The following is a 17,026-nucleotide window of genomic DNA, read 5'->3' on the forward strand; positions in this document are numbered from 1 at the left end:
AGCCATCCCTCCCACACAGGAGAGTGTCCTCAGCCTCTCAGCAGTGAAGACAGAGCAAGCCCACCAGCCCATCCTTGCCCAGGATCCCCCTCCTTAGCCACTACCTCACCTAGAGCCCTCACAGCATCCTTCTATTGTCCTCATAGGCCCTTTTGGAAAATGACAACCAGACAAACTACTTATCTAGCTCCCTACAGACACACAGGCCGGTCCCCTTAGGGGCTGTGACCATAGGCCCCAGTACCAGGGACAAATTGGCCCCTTTCCTGCAGCTCCGCCGTCCCATCCAAGGCCAGGCCTCTCCAAGACTGAGTGTGTCTACAGTGAGAGACTGAGAGATGTAAATGGAATCAGGTCCAGCTGGTCTTAAGTTCTGCTGAGTCATGGGCCCCTTAAGAATCTGACGTATATTTTGGTCCTATAACCAGAAAAACTCACCTATGCTCAGTCACAGAGACTAAAGCCTTGTTTTAATTTTCCCTTTTAAGTAAAGAGAAACCGCTCCAGAGAGGTGTAAGGACTTGCTCCAGGTCACATGGCAGGATCTGGGAGGGACTCCAGGCCCCCAGCAGGCACAGTGAGGCCTGCCCCCCCCCCCCCTCTCCAGGAAAGGCCAGAGGGAAGAGGAGACACAGCTGGAGTAAATAGTTTTAATGTGTAACAGGAGGCCAACTGGGGAAGATAAGGCACCCCCCCAGGCCCCACCCCTTCTCCCATGATGCCCTGGGACCAGTGTGCCTGAGCGGGTCCCATGCCTGCCCCACCCTTAAGGCCCCCAAGTCCCAGGGAAGGGTAGGAAAAGAAGGTGGACGGCTGGTGGCTCAGCCCCAAGAGTTCAGGGAGGCAAACACAGGAACTAGTTGAATTTGGCCTTGGAAAAATCCATCTCCGGATGCTGATCCATGAACCTGGGGAGCGAAAGTAAGAAGCTAAAACAGGCCGTCCCGTCCCACACAATTAGCCCCTTTCTCCCAGCTCCCCCACATCAGGTAGCTCCCCCACATCAGGTCTAATTTTCTTCAGAACCCTGAGCAACTTGGAGCCAGGCCAGGCACTGGTAGCACCTCAGGGTCATCCCTTCCTACCCTGAGGTGGCTCTGCCCTCAAGATGACCTCAGAAAGTGACCAGAGTAGGCAAGCTCACACTATAAATCCATAAACCCAGCCACCTCATCCCAGAAGGGGCAGGGCAGCTCCTGTGTCCCGCTCCATGACCCACTAAGTACTATCATCCAGGTCCAGGCCCAACAGCTGCCTCCCCCAAACCCCCATCTCCGCATTGCTCACTTCTTCAGAATCTCCTGCTTTTTCTGCTCATCTGAGGTGGGCAGCCCCATGGACTTCTGCCTCTGGTCATACATCATCTTTTCCACCATGCTGCGGGTCTCACTGTCCAGGTCTGACAGCTGAGGGCAGGCGGTAACAGGAACAGCTGAAGCTCTGGGGCCATCCACACCCCACCCCACACCCTGACCAGCCAGGGCTCACCTTGGAGTTCTCAGGGTTGATCTTCTTCGTATTGATCTCAGGGTCACTGGACACCAAGCGGCTCCACCACTCCATCTTGTTGATCTGTGAGCGGGGGGGAAGGTAACTCCCTCTGTACCCTAGGAACCACCCCTCCGCCTTTCCAGAACCCAACTCTCCTCCACAGCCTGCACCTGAGACCTGTGAAGACCTGTGTAGAGACCCAGGGTGCAGACAGGAGAGGTCTCTGCCCTCTGCAGTGGCTGGGGGAAACATGCTGACCGTTACAAATCAGTGTCATCAAGGCAAAAATAAGGTGCAGAGGGAGCTATGCGTCCAGGGAAGGGGGAGAGAAGTTAGAGTGGCGGCCGGGCCTGAGGGACACTCAGCACAGCTGATCAAAAGCACGGCAGGGCACCCTGGTTGGGAGGAACAGCAGACACAAGGGCACCAAGAGGTGAGGAAGAGGCAGGTAGGCTCGGACAGGCCTTAGGTTCCGGGGAAGCCTCCCTTGGACCAATGGCACCTTATAGACACCACGTTTATTTACTGGTGTCTTGTGTCCCATCACTGCGGGAATGAGCAGAGGCTTTCTGAGGGTAATTCTCTACATTTTGTCCATTGCTCTTTCACCAGCAGTTAGAAGAGTCTGTGGCATGTAGTAGGTTTTCAAGTTATTTGCTGAATTTAATGCACGTATAAACCTAACATAAGGAAGATGCTTTGGTACCAAAGACTTTCAATTTTGATTCCATCCCAACCTAGAGGGAGAAGCCTGGCAAATCTCTGAGTTTCCCTTTTCCTGACTTTAAAACGGGACAGACCTACATTAAAACTCTTGTGCTGATTTCATATGTCTACAAGGCCCCCAGCAGGGTCCCTGAGTGAATGAGCAGAAACCCTCCCCTCCTTTCTCCAACAAGACGCAGACCCAAGAGGCCAGGCCGCTCACACCTTCTCCAGATGCACCGTCACCACCTTGCCGTCCTCAATGAGCCACGAGCTCTCCTCCACTTTCACCTCATTGTAGAGCTCCCCATCAATGACCGCCGGTTGTCCCTTGAGCCCCACCCGGAGGTGCCGCCGATGGATGTCCACCACCACATCCTTCCCCTTCAGCCGGAAGTTCACACGGAAGGGCAAGACCAGCTGCACGGAGCAGGAGAAGTCAGAAGGAGCCCCAGCCTGGCTCCCTAAGCTCCAAACCCTAGCCCTGGCCACTTACGTCCAGCTCCGACAAGGTCTGGGTCCAGCGGTAATTGGGCAGGTCCGCCCCGTTGCCAAGGTTGGGCTTTAGTTTCCCTTTGTCTTTCTCATCCTCCTCTTCCTCGTCCTCCTCAGCCTCCTGCTCACAGTTGGGGTGCTCAGCTACTTACCTGACAGACATAGACTGAACCCCACTGAGCCAGGCCCAGGGCTGGCACTGGGCATACAGCCACAAGATGAAACAGACCTGGTCCCTGCCCACTCCATGGCCCACTGGGAGCCAAAGGTAAAAAATGGTTCTGATCTCTGGCTGAGAGGAACAGCGTACCATGTGGAAAAAAAAAACAGCTGGGGAAAGTGATAGAGATGGACTCACAAAACCTAGCTAGGGACCCAAGCCATGGGACTCAGAAAGAAAGCTTAGCACAAAAACAAAGTCACAAGGCAGCCATGGGCACAGTTGTTTTAAAATAAAACCAGACTGCCAAATGGTCAATTTTCTTTTTCTGTATCTGTAGGGTTGACATCCGTGGTGTCAAACCAGAAACTTTGGAAAGCCAAATGAATGCTCCAAGGATTGTTTGGGAAGCTGGACTTGAGTCAGAGGGAAGAGCCCTGATACATCCCCCAGATGTATCAGAGCAGCCCACCACAGAGGGTGAGGCTGGGCTTAGTGACCCCAGCCCACCTGAATGATACTTATCCAGGCACTGCCCTCTCTGGCTCTTGGGCTCTCCTGCCAAGACTTTAAGGCCAGGGTTTTTTCCTTTTTTTCTCAAACCTGGTCTTGTGGTCCAATGTCTATGAGTGGGATCTTGAAGTGTGGGAAGGACCCCCAAAACTGAGGGAGAAGGCATAAGGGAAGGCATTCCAGAGATAGAGAAAGGCTAGAAGGTCCCTGGAAGTTCCCAAGTCCTGACTAGTCTCAGGCACTCCCAGTCCATCTCACCTGCTTCCCTGGTGAGCCAAGGCTGCCATTCTTGAGCTGAGCCTCATGATTCTCTGCGTCCTTTTTCTGTGGCAAAGGGCACAGCAGTTGGAAAGAGTATCCTCACTGCCAGTGCCAATGGGGATGGGGACAGGGCTGGGGGAGCCCACTCTTACCTGGTCAATCTCCAGCTGCAGCCTCTCTGCCTCCTCATCAGTCAGCTCCTTGATCTGGGGCCCAGAGGTCTCTGATTTGGCCTCTTTGGCCAGCCTGGCTGCCCTCTCGGCCTTCTCCCGCCGTTCAGTCTCCTGCCGAGCTCTCTTCTCCCGTCGGGCCTTCTGTGCCAGCTGGTTATGGTGGTTGAAGGTCTGTGTGATGAGCTGGGGAAGGGAGAGAAGGCGATGAGGCACTGGAGCAGTGGCCAGTGTTCCAAGGCCTAGAGTCCCACCTCCATGTGCTAGGGTACCTGGGCAAGGCACTGTACTCAGAACCTCAGTTCCTCGTCTATAAAACGGGGATCACACTGTACACACGCATCTCAAAGCTATGATGAGAATACCTGCAAAGTACCTGGAGGGATAAACAGTGGCTACTTAAAAAAAAAAAAACCTATTGACAAAAAAAAAGGGACAGTGAAGTCGGACAAGCTGAGTTCTAACCCAGGCTGTTACACATGAGCTATTACTCCAGCCTCCGCCTGAGAGGCCTCTCCTGAGCTCACAGGCCCACACTGCCCAGCTCCTGACTGATCTCTTACCCACATGTACCCATCTCCACGATGGCAGGCCCAGCCCTGCAGCACTCAGCACTGCACCCAGGACTGCCATGGTAGCAGGGAGTCAGAAATAGCTTTCTTGAGGGAGGAGCTTAGGTTCCTCCTCTCCTCAGCCTACAGGCCAACAATGTCAAATCCTTCCTCTCCCACTATCTCCCCAGGATGCTTCCAACCTGCATCCTGCTGGCTGGCCTCCCTGCTGCCCAAGAGCTACTATACTACTGCCACTGTCACTATCTGGTTGTGTGGCCTTGGACAAGTGAACAACTTTGACACTTTTTAAGCCCTATTTTCCCACCTGTAATGAGGATTGAACATGACACTTACCAAGAAGCTGGCACAGTCCCTGCCATATCACAGCCACATACTAAGTGTTAGCTGCCCAATATCCCTTGCCTGGTTGAGGCTAAACCAGTGTCAGTTGATCGGGCGAGGGGACAGCACATTCTCTGCTATAAAAAATGCAGTGGGAGAGACGGCTCACCTGTTTATACCAACAGGTCTCCAAATGTGGTACCCCACACCTACAGCACCAGCATCACCCAGAATTTGCTAGAAATCCTAAACTTTGGCCCTGCTTCAGACTTACTGCATCAGACATTCTGGGTAGGGCTCAGCAGCATATATATATATTTTAAGACTTATTTTATTTGGAGAGAGAGAGCATCTGTGTGTAAGCAGAGGGAGGGGGGCAGAGGAAGAATCCTGAAGCAGACTCCCTGCTGAGAATGAAGCCCAACACAGGGAGGCTGAGATCCTGACCTGAGCTGATATCAACAGTCAGCCAGGCCACTTAACTCTCTAAGCCACCCCAGTGCCCCAGCAATCTGTATTTCTTTTTAAAGATTTTATTTATTTATTCAAGAGAGACACATAAAGAGAGAGGCAGAGACATAGGTAGAGAGAGAAGCGGGCTCCATGCAGGAAGCCCGATGTGGGACTTAATCTCGGGACTCCAGGATCACGCTCTGAGCCAAAGGCAGATGCTCAACCACTGAGCCACCCAGGTGTCCCAATCTGTATTTTTAACAAGCCCTCCTGCCCAAGTCTCAAGCAGACATGAGAGTCACACCTAGACTGGAGTTCCCGGACTATTCCTTGTACCTGTGTGACCCTGAGGTCATCACTCTGTGCTTCTATTTCATTATTTTCAAAAGCAATCTTGCATAAGCTGTTCTTTGCCTAGAATGTCCTTGTCCCTACTCCCAGGTCACCCGGCAATCTCCCATTCATCCTCTAGGACTAGTTCCAATGTCTCCAGAATGTCATCTCTTCACCTTCAGTAGGCTCAGGAATACATCCAACACAGAAAGCCCAACCGTGTCAGCCCACACACCTGGAAGAGGCCTTGCAGAGCACTCAGCACATGATCAGTGGTCAATCAGATGGTCAATACCATCTTCCAAACATCTCTGAGCCACAGCTGGAGGGAGGAAAGGGTCTGCAAGAGCTGAGAGACCTAGGTGGGGCTCAGGGTCACCAAAGTCACGAATGGACTCCTAGACGTAGGTTCTGGTAAATGTCCCCTGGCTTCTTATCCATTTGATGTCAATTCTTCCTGCTACCTCGAACTCCCAACCTCATGCCACACTATGGTAATTCCATACTTTGCAAGGCTGAACGGCGCCCAAAGCATCTCCCAAACCAAATGAGTTAACAAAATGGGGTGCGTATGAAAAATAAGTGGGTCACCCGCAGGCCATTCTGCTATCAATAGAATCAGTCATGAGACAATTACGCCAGCAGATGCTGTTCCACCACAGGGCCTTGGTCCCAAATCCCTAATCAGGAAGACCTTGAACTCAAGCCATTTGCCAACCAGTGGCCAAGGGGAGGCGGGAGCAGGGCCCTCCCTCTCCCAGCTCCAGTGAATCATGTTACATCCCATTTGTCCTGTTCCTTCCCAGCTCCTGGAGGTTAGTTGAGGGCAGAGCTGAACCACCAGGCACATCCAAGGGCCAATCAGAGCAGCCTCTGACCCCTCCTCCCAATCTCCTCCTCCCAGCTTTACCTAGGCCCAGCCCCAGGCAGAGACCCCTGGTGATGTATAGCCTACTCAGTGTTGTCAACTGGCAGGCTGTCAGACAGCCAAGCATCTGTCACTGGACACCTCTTCAAGAACCACAGCCCAGCAGAGTGGGGAAGGGATAAGGACAGTTGGGCTAGTTCTAGAAGACAGGTCTCAGACTGTTAAATGGGCATACCTGAACACAGGCTTTCCCTGACCTAGGCCGGATGATCAGGGAGTAGAGTGGTCCCCATCAGCCTCGCCAGAAGAGACACTGAGAGATATTTAACCTGAATATGGCAGGGGCTGGGGTGGGGCAGTGTAACCCAACACATCTGAAAGAGAGAACACACACTCCTGTTCTAGAACTTCATATAAATGAAATCATTCAATGAGTTTTTTTTTTTTTTTTTTTTTTTTTTATGATAGTCACACACACAGAGAGAGAGAGAGAGAGAGAGAGGCAGAGACACAGGCAGAGGGAGAAGCAGGCTCCATGCACCGGGAGCCCGACGTGGGATTTGATCCCAGGTCTCCAGGATTGCGCCCTGGGCCAAAGGCAGGCGCCAAACCGCTGCGCCACCCAGGGATCCCCTCAATGAGTGCTCTTATGTGTGTGTCTTCCTTTAAAAGACTGAACAATAGAGGATCCCTGGGTGGCGCAGCGGTTTAGCGCCTGCCTTTGGTCCAGGGCGCGATCCCGGAATCCCGGGATTGAGTACCGCGTCAGTCTCCTGGCATGGAGCCTGCTTCTCCCTCTGTCTGTGTCTCTGCCTCTCTCTCCTCTCTCTGTGACTATCATGAATAAATAAATAAATAATCTTAAAAAAAAAGGCTGAATAATATTCCCTTAGATCCATTATACATATATACGACACTATTTACTCATCCATTGATGGATGCTTGGATTGCTTCCATCTTTTGGCTCTGTGCATAATGCTGCTATAACATGGATGTACAAATCTCTCAAGAACCTGCTTTCAAATCTTTTGGGTATGTACCTAAAAGCAGGACTGCTGGACCATATAGTAGTTCTATTTTTAATTTTTGATGAAGTGCCATGCTGTTTCCTACAGCAGCTGCACCATTTTATATTCCCATCAACAATGCACAAACGTGCCAATTTATCCGCACCCTCGCCAACACTTGGGAGTTTCCTGGTTTTTTACAGAAACCATTCTAATGGGTGTGAGGTGATATTTCAGCATGCTTTTGTTTGTATTTCTCTGATTAATGATGCTGAGCATCTTTTATAATAAAATATTTTTAAAGAGCCACAATAATTCACTTTTACCAGAAATATCTGAAGATTACCCTTTTCTCCACAGCCCTGTTAAGAACTGGTTTCGGGGAGGGGGGGGGTTCTATTTGTCAGTTTGGCAGGAAAAAAGGGGCATATCACTGTTTATTTCTCCTAGATTTCCTTGATTACTAGTCAAATTGGAGATCTTTTCAAATTTCTTTGGATCTGCTCTTGGAATGGCCTATTTTTCTGTTTATCCTTTTCTTGTCAATTTACAAGAGTTCCTGCATATTGAATCAGTCATTAAATTTTCTGTCCTCTGCACTGAACATTTTTTCCAAATCTATGGTTTTCCAATGAACTGTCTCTTTTGTCAGACCCACAAAATCTTTAATGTTTAAAGAGGTAAAAAGCTACTTTTTCCCTTATGGCCTCCAGGTTTCTTTCCTTTTTTTTTTTTTTTAAGATTTTATTTATTCATTTATGGGAGACAGAGAGGCAGAGACACAGGCAGAGGGAGATGCAGGCTCCCCATGGGGGGCCTGATGCAGGACCCAATCTCAGAACCCTGGGATTATGACCTGAGCCAAAGGCAGAACTCAACCATTGAGCCACCCCGGTGCCCCAGCTTCCAGGTTTGTAATCTTGCAAAGCCTCCTCCACATTAAGATCATACGGTTTCCTAGCTTTCCTTACTAGACCCTTCTTGGTCTGCAATTTATTTTTACATATGAATAAAACAGATGGTATACTTTTGGTTCTTTATAGAAAAACAGCCAGTTGTAGCAGCAACGACTTAATCATCTTTTGGGTACGGAACTGAATTACTCTAGCATATACTGAATTCTCCTGTGTTAGACTTTTTCTGGGTTCTCTATTCTGTTTCACTGTTCCATTTGTCTCTTCCTATGTCAATAACACTGATTTGATCATATGGCTTTCCTCAAATCCACAATCCTTTATCCATAATTCCTAGCTCAAAAGCTATAAAAAAAATATAAAAGTGTTTTTGGACTTAGAAGCTTGCGACATGAAGGTATTATAGTCTTCATATCTCCCACTTGGTAAGAATATTGATATACATTTCTCTACAGAAATACTAATGCTTCTTTACAGGATGCTGCTCCTAACTCATGGAGCATACATTACATACATTACTCCACTGTTAACAAACTACTGTAAGTATAGTATATGTAACTATGTCACCTCCTAAAATCCAAAGAATTCTTTTTTTTTTTTTTTTTTTAATCCAAAGAATTCTAAATCCCCAAACACATCTGGCCCCAAGAGGTTCAAAAAAGGAGGAGGATCCCTGGGTGGCTCAGCAGTTTAGCGTCTGCCTTTGGCCCAGGGTGCGATCCTGGAGTCCTGGGATTGAGTCCCACGTCGGGCTCCTGGCATGGAGCCTGCTTCTCCCTCCTCCTGTGTCTCTGCCTCTCTCTCTCTCTCTCTCTCTTATCACAAATAAATAAATAAATCTTAAAAAAAAAAAAAAGGATCATGAACTTGTGGCTCAGTTGGTTGGGCGTCCCACTCTTGACTGCAGCTCAGGTCACGATCTTGGAGTTGTGGGGCTGAGCCTCACGTTGGGCTCCCCACTCAGGAGGGAGTTTGCTTCTCTCTCTCTCTCTCTCTCTCTTTTTTTTTTAAATTAATTTTTATTGGTGTTCAATTTACCAACATACAGAAAAACACCCAGTGCTCATCCCATCAAGTGTCCACCTCAGTGCCCGTCACCCATTCTCTCCTTTTTTTTTTTTTAAAGATTTATTTATTTATTCATTCAGAGAGAGCGAGAGAGAGGCAGAGACACAGGCAGAGGGAGAAGCAGGCTCCATGCAGGAAGCCCGATGCGGGACTCGATCCCGGGTCTCCAGGATCACACCCCGGGCTGCAGGCGGCGCCAAACCGCTGCGCCACCGGGGCTGCCCAGCCACCGGGGCTGCCCAGCCACCGGGGCTGCCCGGAGTTTGCTTCTCTACCTCTTCCTCTACCCCTCCCCTCATGGACTCTTTAAAATAAATCAATAAATCTTAAAAAAAAAAAAAAAAAAAAAAGGACCATGAACTTGTATTCTCAAACGCCACCCACTTCATCTCCATGACTTCTTTTTATCCTCCCAATAGCCCTGTAAGGTAATGATTAAGACTTCTTTACAGGTAAGAAAAAGTGAGGCTCAGAGAAAAAAGGATTCACCCAATGCCACACAGTTGTCAAGGAAGGGATGGGGAACTGGGATTCCAACTCATACCTGCCTGACTCCGGAGCCCATGCTCCTAACTAGTGCACTTGAAAATGTTGTATGTGGTGGCCTGTACACAGTAGGCACTCAATATAAAAGTTATTGTGCTACAAACAGAGACCAGGTAGGAAAGCTGGATATGTTTCTGCCAGCCCAAGGGTCTGATCAACCACCTGGGAAAGAGCTTTGTTTCTACGAAACAAAGAACCAAGGAGCATGACAAGGTCTAAGACGGACCAGCAGACATCCAATATGTGGTGGTTATATCACCCCACACTTGTAAGATACCACTTCCTTTTTTTTTAAGATTTTATTGATTGATTGATAGGTGGGGGGAGGAGTAGAGGGAGAGAGACCATGTCAAGCAGATTCCTGGCTAAGCACAGAACTCGATATGGGGCTCAATCTCACAACCCGAGCCAAATCCAAGAGTCAGACACTTAACCAACTGAGCTGCCCAGGCACCCCAATACCACTTCCTCGTATCACTCAACACTCTCTTCGTCCAGCTCTTACTCATCCTTCATACTTCGAGTACCACTATCTCACAAAGTCTCCCTTGAGCCCTCAGCATAGGTTAGTCTCCATTTAATGCTTCCAGGACTTCTCCCTAACACCCATAACTTCACTTTTTAGGGGATGGGGGCAGGGTGCTACACTGTGAGATCCAAGTACACAAAGACCATTTCTGTATTCACCTCTTTATTCTAAAGGGTCTGGCTTAATACCTACCAAACAAAGCATTAGGTGTTCAATAAATATTCACTGAGTGAATGAATAAATGACTACTACTATGCAGTCTGGCCCACAGAAAAACAAAAAGTGCTGGTGCTGGGATGCCTGGGTGGCTCAGTGGTTGAGAGTCTGCCTTCAGCTTCAGGCATGGTCCCGGAGTCCCAGGATCGAGTCTCGCATCAGGCTCCCCACAGGGAGCCAGCTTCTCCCTCTGCCTGTGTCTCTCTCTGCCTGTGTCTCTCTCTGCCTCTGTGTCTCTCATGAACAAATAAAATCTTTAAAAAAAAAAAAAAGAGGTGCTGGTACTAACACAGGAAGAATATTTGAGCCAGAAGTGGCCTACAGGTAAGTCTACCTTCTTCCATTTTGCAGACATGTAGATTGAAAGGACCTGGGGTAGCCCTGGTGGTGCAGCGGTTTAGCGCCGCCTGCAGCCCGGGGTGTGATCCTGGAGACCCGGGATCGAGTCCCGCATCGGGCTTCCTGCATGGAGCCTGCTTCTCCCTCTGCCTTTGTCTCTGCCTCTCTCTCGCTCTCTGAATGAATAAATAAATAAATCTTAAAAAAAAAAAAAAAATGAAAGGACCAGAGAACTAGTGGGAAATCAACAAAGCCATACAGCTTAGCCAAGATCTCGGGACTCTCCATGTCCGGGCTAGTGTGTCTATGACAGAGTAGCCTCAGATCATTAAGATCCAGTATAGAGCACTCCAGTTTGTCCGACCCCTGAAGCCACAGAAAGCAGTTTGCAAAACTCCTTCTTGTTACTATGTCTCTTTAGGTAAAAACAAACATCAGGTCCTAAAAATATTTGTTCAGTGAGGTAACATTTTCATGACTTACCATTTTCATGACTTACCAATCTTCAAAAATATAATTACAACCTAACGAATCAAAAGGAAGTTCAAGGTCTCAGAGCCTGTAGCACAAAATGCAATCCCCAAATCTATGAACTTTGGGTCACAGTATCTGGGAAGACTGGGATTAGATGGTTTTAAGTTTTCCTGTATTTGTTTTCTAAGCTCAATTTCCACTCTCATCTCCAGCTAGGTAATTAGATAAAACCTCCTCAATGGAAAAGGAACCAGGAAGCATGGTGTCGGGCAGAACGTAGTCTGACAACAGACTCTGGTTTGAACCCTGGCTCTTCTACAATTCAGCTCAAGATCTTATACAAAATCCTACTCCCTGAGTGGCACAGTTGGTTAAGTATCCACTCTTGGTTTCAGCTCAGGTTGTGATCTCAGGGTTGTGAGATCAAACCTGGCATCAAGCTCCACATTCTGCTCAAGACTCCCTTTCCCTCTACCCTTCCTACCCAGCTCATGTGCATGCATGAATGCACATGCTCTCGCCCTCTCTCGCTCTCTCAAATAATAAAGCTTAAAAAAAAAAAAAAAAAAAGGACTTTGGACAAAGTGCCAAACACCCCTTGAGCCAATTTCATTTGCAAAATGGGAATAATAACACCTGGCCTTCTCAAGCTGCTAAAGGATCACAGGAAATAGGAGTAGATAAAGTACCTGGCAAGGAGAGGGGCTTCAATACATGACAGCTTGCTTCCTTTCCCTGACTCTTTACCCTTGGCATTTTACTTTCCCTGAAGGTTGTTATAATGCCAAAGGAAGATTACATATGCTTTCCTTATGAAGAAACAGGTTCCAAAGGGACAGCAGGCCCCAACACTCACCTTCTCTGCCATCCCCTCTTCTCCTCCAACAAAAAAATCTGTTTTGCGCCGAAGGAAGCTGAAGAAAGTGTTCACAAGCTGGAAAACAGAGAAGACTGAAGCTGCGGAGATGCCCCCAGGGAGCCCTCAGCTGCCCAGAAACCAGATCCTACCTAGTCCAGGAGGGAGTCAGAAACTTGGTAGTTTCCTCCTGAGCCTCTCATTGGACAAGACAGGCTCCCCAGCAGGCCCTACTTTAGTTACCTCCACTAGGAGGCCTAACCTCACCTGATTTAGGTGGCCTGAAAGGCAGATTTCCATCTCCTGTGTATGTGTGCCTGTGTTTCACATTCCTTGTGGGTCTAGAAACAGCCTAAGGATACAGAACACTCCTCTGCATCCAGGGCTTGAAACACCTAGGCCCAGCTTTCCTTCCAGACAGTGAAAAGTCCATCCAGACTGGCACTGGCTGAGTTACTAGGGCAGAGCCAAAAAGAGGGAAGCCACTTCAAAGGTTAAAACCAACTAACTCTGGCTGGTACAGTAAAGTATCCAAGTGGTTAATTAAGCACATGGGTTTGATTATCAGACTGATAATATATTAGCTGTCACCTTAGAGAAGTTTCTTAACTCTAAAAGAGAAATAGCAGCCGGGCCTATTTCTAGGGATCTTGTGAGAATTAAATGATAATGGAGGTGAGGGCCTTAGCAATGTCTGGCCCAGAGCAAGAGACCTCCAGCCAGAGTGAACGATTCATACATAGGTACCATGAACTATGGCTTATTCTGTCTACATCCCCAAAGCCTGACATCAGATCTGGCTCAGTGTATATGCTCAGTAAATCTGCTGAATGAAATGATCTAGTGGTGATCTAGAGTTAGCATATACAAGCCCTTTTACTTGCCCAAATGAGTGGTTCTAAGTCTGATGCTAGACTTTATCTTCATGGTTTGAGTTTCTACTTCTAGATAATTTTTTGATTCATTCAAAAATGAACTCACTCCGAATCCTATTTGGGATCAACAATTTAGGAGGGTGGGAGAGGGAAACTACACACAAGCAAAGTAGTAACTCTTACCACCTCAAGGGGCTTGAGAGTCCTTGGTCTCCACCGGTGCCCAGCTAAAAGAATGGGAATGGAAAGCTCAAAGAAAACTTGCTCCCAGTGAGACACAGAACCAGCACACTGGCCTAAGGAATCTGGTCCTAATTCAGGAACCTGCTGGGTGATCTGAGGCAAGTTCCTTCAGTTCCTCTTCAGAATTAGAGTTTTGGAACTGATCCTGATAGGCTTTTCTACTTCTAACTTTCCATGGTTTGGGTCAAAAAAACAAACTCCAGCATCTATACCAGTACGTCTTTGTGTTATGTGTGGTCAGTACGCATGAACTGTGCTTTTGAAAGGGTCTTTCCAAGCTCCATCAGGGCAAGGATAGACTTCTGCTCACATATACACCCAGGACCCAATCCGGTGAGTATCTGACACACATCACTCAACAAATATTTGCTGAATGAACAAACCTGCTTATTGTGAATTCCTTACTGTCCTTTACTTCAAGACACTACTCTCCTCACTACTCAGAAGAGACTTGTGGCTGCCTCAAAGACAAAAGGAACTGAGGCTTGCTGATGTGGAAAGGCCCCTTGCTGGTAGGTGGTGGAGATAAATGGTGAACCCAGGCTTCCTATTCCCCATTCTAGGCCTGAAAGGACCACGTGCTAACATCGCCCCGCCCCACCCCCGCACCCCCCCCACAAGCATTCGTCAGCTCGGTCCAGGTCTTGGTAGATGCAAATGCCAAAGTCTGGGATGGTTCATCCTAAGAAGTGCTCTTCGGGGGCTGCCATTAGTAGGGATACGAGGCCGGAAGCATGTGTGAGAGCGGGGGGACGGGCTAAGGGGGGCGCTGCGGGTTTTCCAGGGCCGCGTTCGGAGACGCAGGAGTTGCTAAGACAGGAACTCCTGAGTGGCGCCGGGGGGGCCAGCAAAGAAACGACTGAGGCCTTAAGGGCGGCGGGGAGGCCAGACCGGAAGCTGGGGGCGCGCGGAGATGGAGGCGGGTCCCAGGAACCCGCGAGGCCCAGAGGTGGATCTCGGCCCCCGAAGGCAGGGAAGCGGAGGGAGCGTGCCAGCGCCGCGCGGGTGGGCGAGCGCCGTAGGAGCAGGCCAGGCCGACGCCGCGCGGGCCGTTACCTCCTGCACGCCGCCCTCGTGCTGCTGCGCCATGGCCAGCAACATGCCGTCGAACCGCTCCTCCTCCTGCTCTCCGCCCATCGCGCCCGCCTCTCGCCACACTCCTAGGGCCCAGCTCCGAGCTCGCGTCCCGCGTTCTCCCGGCTCCTTAGAGTCGCGTCCGGCCCAACCGCTCCAGCCGTCCGCCTTCCGCAGCGGAGCCGGAAACACGCACGCGCCGCGCCGGCCGGTCCCGCCCTCCCGCCCTCTCTTCCCGCCTCCCTCCTGGCCCGCGACCATTGACCGCGCGGCAAACAGCCCGCGTCTCCCACGATTGGTCCGCCCGCTGAGCCAATCGACGGGCCCGTTCAGGAAGCGGTGGGCGGAGCTGAGGGATCCGGAGTTTGGCGTGAGTTGCTATGGTCACCAGATGCTTTGGAGCCTTCCAGAAAACCCTGAGCTACGAATCTGGCGGGTTCGAAGTTAAGAAGGGACAAACTCTGCGCCTCCTCCTTGAAAGTGACTTACCAGCCTGAAGAAGGGCGGGGCTGAACGTGTCCTTCGTCTTCTTCTCCAGCGCTTCCATGAGGCAGTGCAGGCCCAGAAGGGAGCCTGGGCTGGCCCAAAGGACAGCCTACCTCCGTCGTCACAGCATACTCGCCAGAACCAGCTTCGTGGGATTACAAACCGTACTGTAGCGCGGGCGTCCGTCTTGGAAGGGCTCCGTGCTTGGCTTTAATGTTCTTCTGATGCAGTCCTGAAAATCTAAATTTTTGAACAAGAAACAGCACGTTTTGTACTGGGCTCTGCAAATTACGTAATGGTTGCTGTATTCCACCTTCACTCCCGTTAGTGGGGGACACATCCCAGCCATCTAAAGATGGCCAACCCCTCCACTTTTGCAGTGAATTTCATCATCTTAGTCTTTTCAGGGATTCTAGCCTCGTTATTATCCTTTTTTAAAAAAAAAAAATTATTTATCCATGAGAGACACACAGAGAGCTGCAGGGACACAGGCAGAAGGAGAAGCAGGCTCCATGCAGGGAGCCCGATGTGGGACTCGATTGAGGGACTCCAGGATCACACCCTAGGCTGAAGGCAGGCGCCAAACCGCTGAGCCACCCGGGGACACGCCCCTTATCCTTTTTTTAATCTCCTGCATCACAGATTTCTTTCTTCTGGATCATTCCCTTCAATTTGCAAACCTGTTCTAATGTCCCTTTTTTTTTTTTTTTTATTCTGTGACCCCTGCTTTTCTCCTCCTACCACGCCAGTTTTCGGTTCTCACAGCAAAACTTGAAAAGATTACATGTCTCTCCACTTTGTTACCTAACATCTTTCCTTTTCTGAAAAGACTCTAGCAAAGGGTACAATGACTTTTTTTGCCAAAGCGCATGAACCACAATTATCTTCAACTTCTTTTTTTTTTTTTCTTAAGATTTTATTTATTTATTCATGAGAGACACAGAGAGGCAGAGGGAGAATCAGGCTCCCTGTAGGGAGCCTGACATGGGACTGGATCCCAGGACCTCGGGATCACCACCTGAGCCAAAGGCAGACAGACACTCAACCACTGAGCCACCCGGATGCCCCATTATCTTCCTCAACTTCTCAGCTGCATTTGACACAGTTTGCCCCTTCTTCTAGACACACTTTTTTTTTCTTTAGGCTTCTGATCTGGATGGAATTGTGTTCCCCGAAATTCATATGCTGAAGCCCCCAATGTGACGTTTTGGACCAAGAGCCACTTAAAGAGGTAATTAAAGTGAAATTAATTCATAAGCAGGTGGGGCCCTAATCCCATATGAAAGAGTGTCCTTACAAGAAGAGGGAGAGATCCCTAGGAAATCATAGGTACACAGAGGAAAGGCCATGGGTAGCAGCCTTCCACAAGACAAAGAGAGGACGTGGAGAAAGCAAACACCTTGTTCTTGGACTTCCAGCCTCCTGAGCTGAGAAAATAAGTTTATGCTGTTGAAGTCACAGAGTCTATGGTATTTTATTATACAGCTCTAGCAACCCAATAGAGCTTCTGTGTTACCACAGTGACCTGGTTTTCTTCCCACTGCACTAACACTCTTAGTGTCCTGCACCACCTAGACATTTACTAAAATGCTGGTGGCTCTGTCCTTTGCTCTCTCCTCTTCCCTCTCTACACTTTCTCCTTAGGTAATCTCATGATATCTCTGGCCCAGAGCTCACCTAAGCTCCTGGTTCTTCTATCTGACTACCTCCTGGAAACTCCACTTGATGATCCGATAGGTATCTCAAAACTCACATGGCTTTGGGAAGATGAAAAAGTTCTCGAGATGGATGGTGGCAATGGTTGCACAACAATGTGAATGTACCTAATACCACTGAACTGTATCCTTAAAAATGGTTAAAATGGTAAACTTAATGTCATATATATTTTTTACCACAATAAAAAAAATGTATAATTTTATGAGACAATTTGAAATTTGAACTATGACTAGATATTTGATCATATTCAAGAATTATTGTTTGGGGGCACCAGGGTGGCTCAGTTGATTAAGCATCTGCCTTCAGCTTGGGTCATGATCCCAGAGTCCTGGGATCGA

General features: G+C 49.0%; 1 protein-coding gene across 1 annotated transcript; it reads right to left on the bottom strand.

Annotated features, from left to right (window-relative positions):
- Positions 1-636: 636 nt before the first annotated feature.
- Positions 637-14,670, bottom strand: NUDC (nuclear distribution C, dynein complex regulator). Its single transcript, XM_041767972.1, has 9 exons — positions 14,469-14,670; positions 12,295-12,372; positions 3,778-3,981; positions 3,623-3,688; positions 2,693-2,812; positions 2,422-2,616; positions 1,489-1,572; positions 1,288-1,406; positions 637-908 (listed from the first exon to the last, which is right to left on the bottom strand). The coding sequence occupies exons 1-9, from the start codon at positions 14,547-14,549 to the stop codon at positions 857-859; spliced, it is 999 nt and encodes a 332-aa protein (XP_041623906.1). The 5' UTR covers positions 14,550-14,670; the 3' UTR covers positions 637-856.
- Between the last annotated feature and the right edge of the window lie 2,356 nt (positions 14,671-17,026).

This window comes from Vulpes lagopus, chromosome 8 (assembly GCF_018345385.1).
Source record: "Vulpes lagopus strain Blue_001 chromosome 8, ASM1834538v1, whole genome shotgun sequence".
NCBI classification, from domain to species: domain Eukaryota; kingdom Metazoa; phylum Chordata; class Mammalia; order Carnivora; family Canidae; genus Vulpes; species Vulpes lagopus.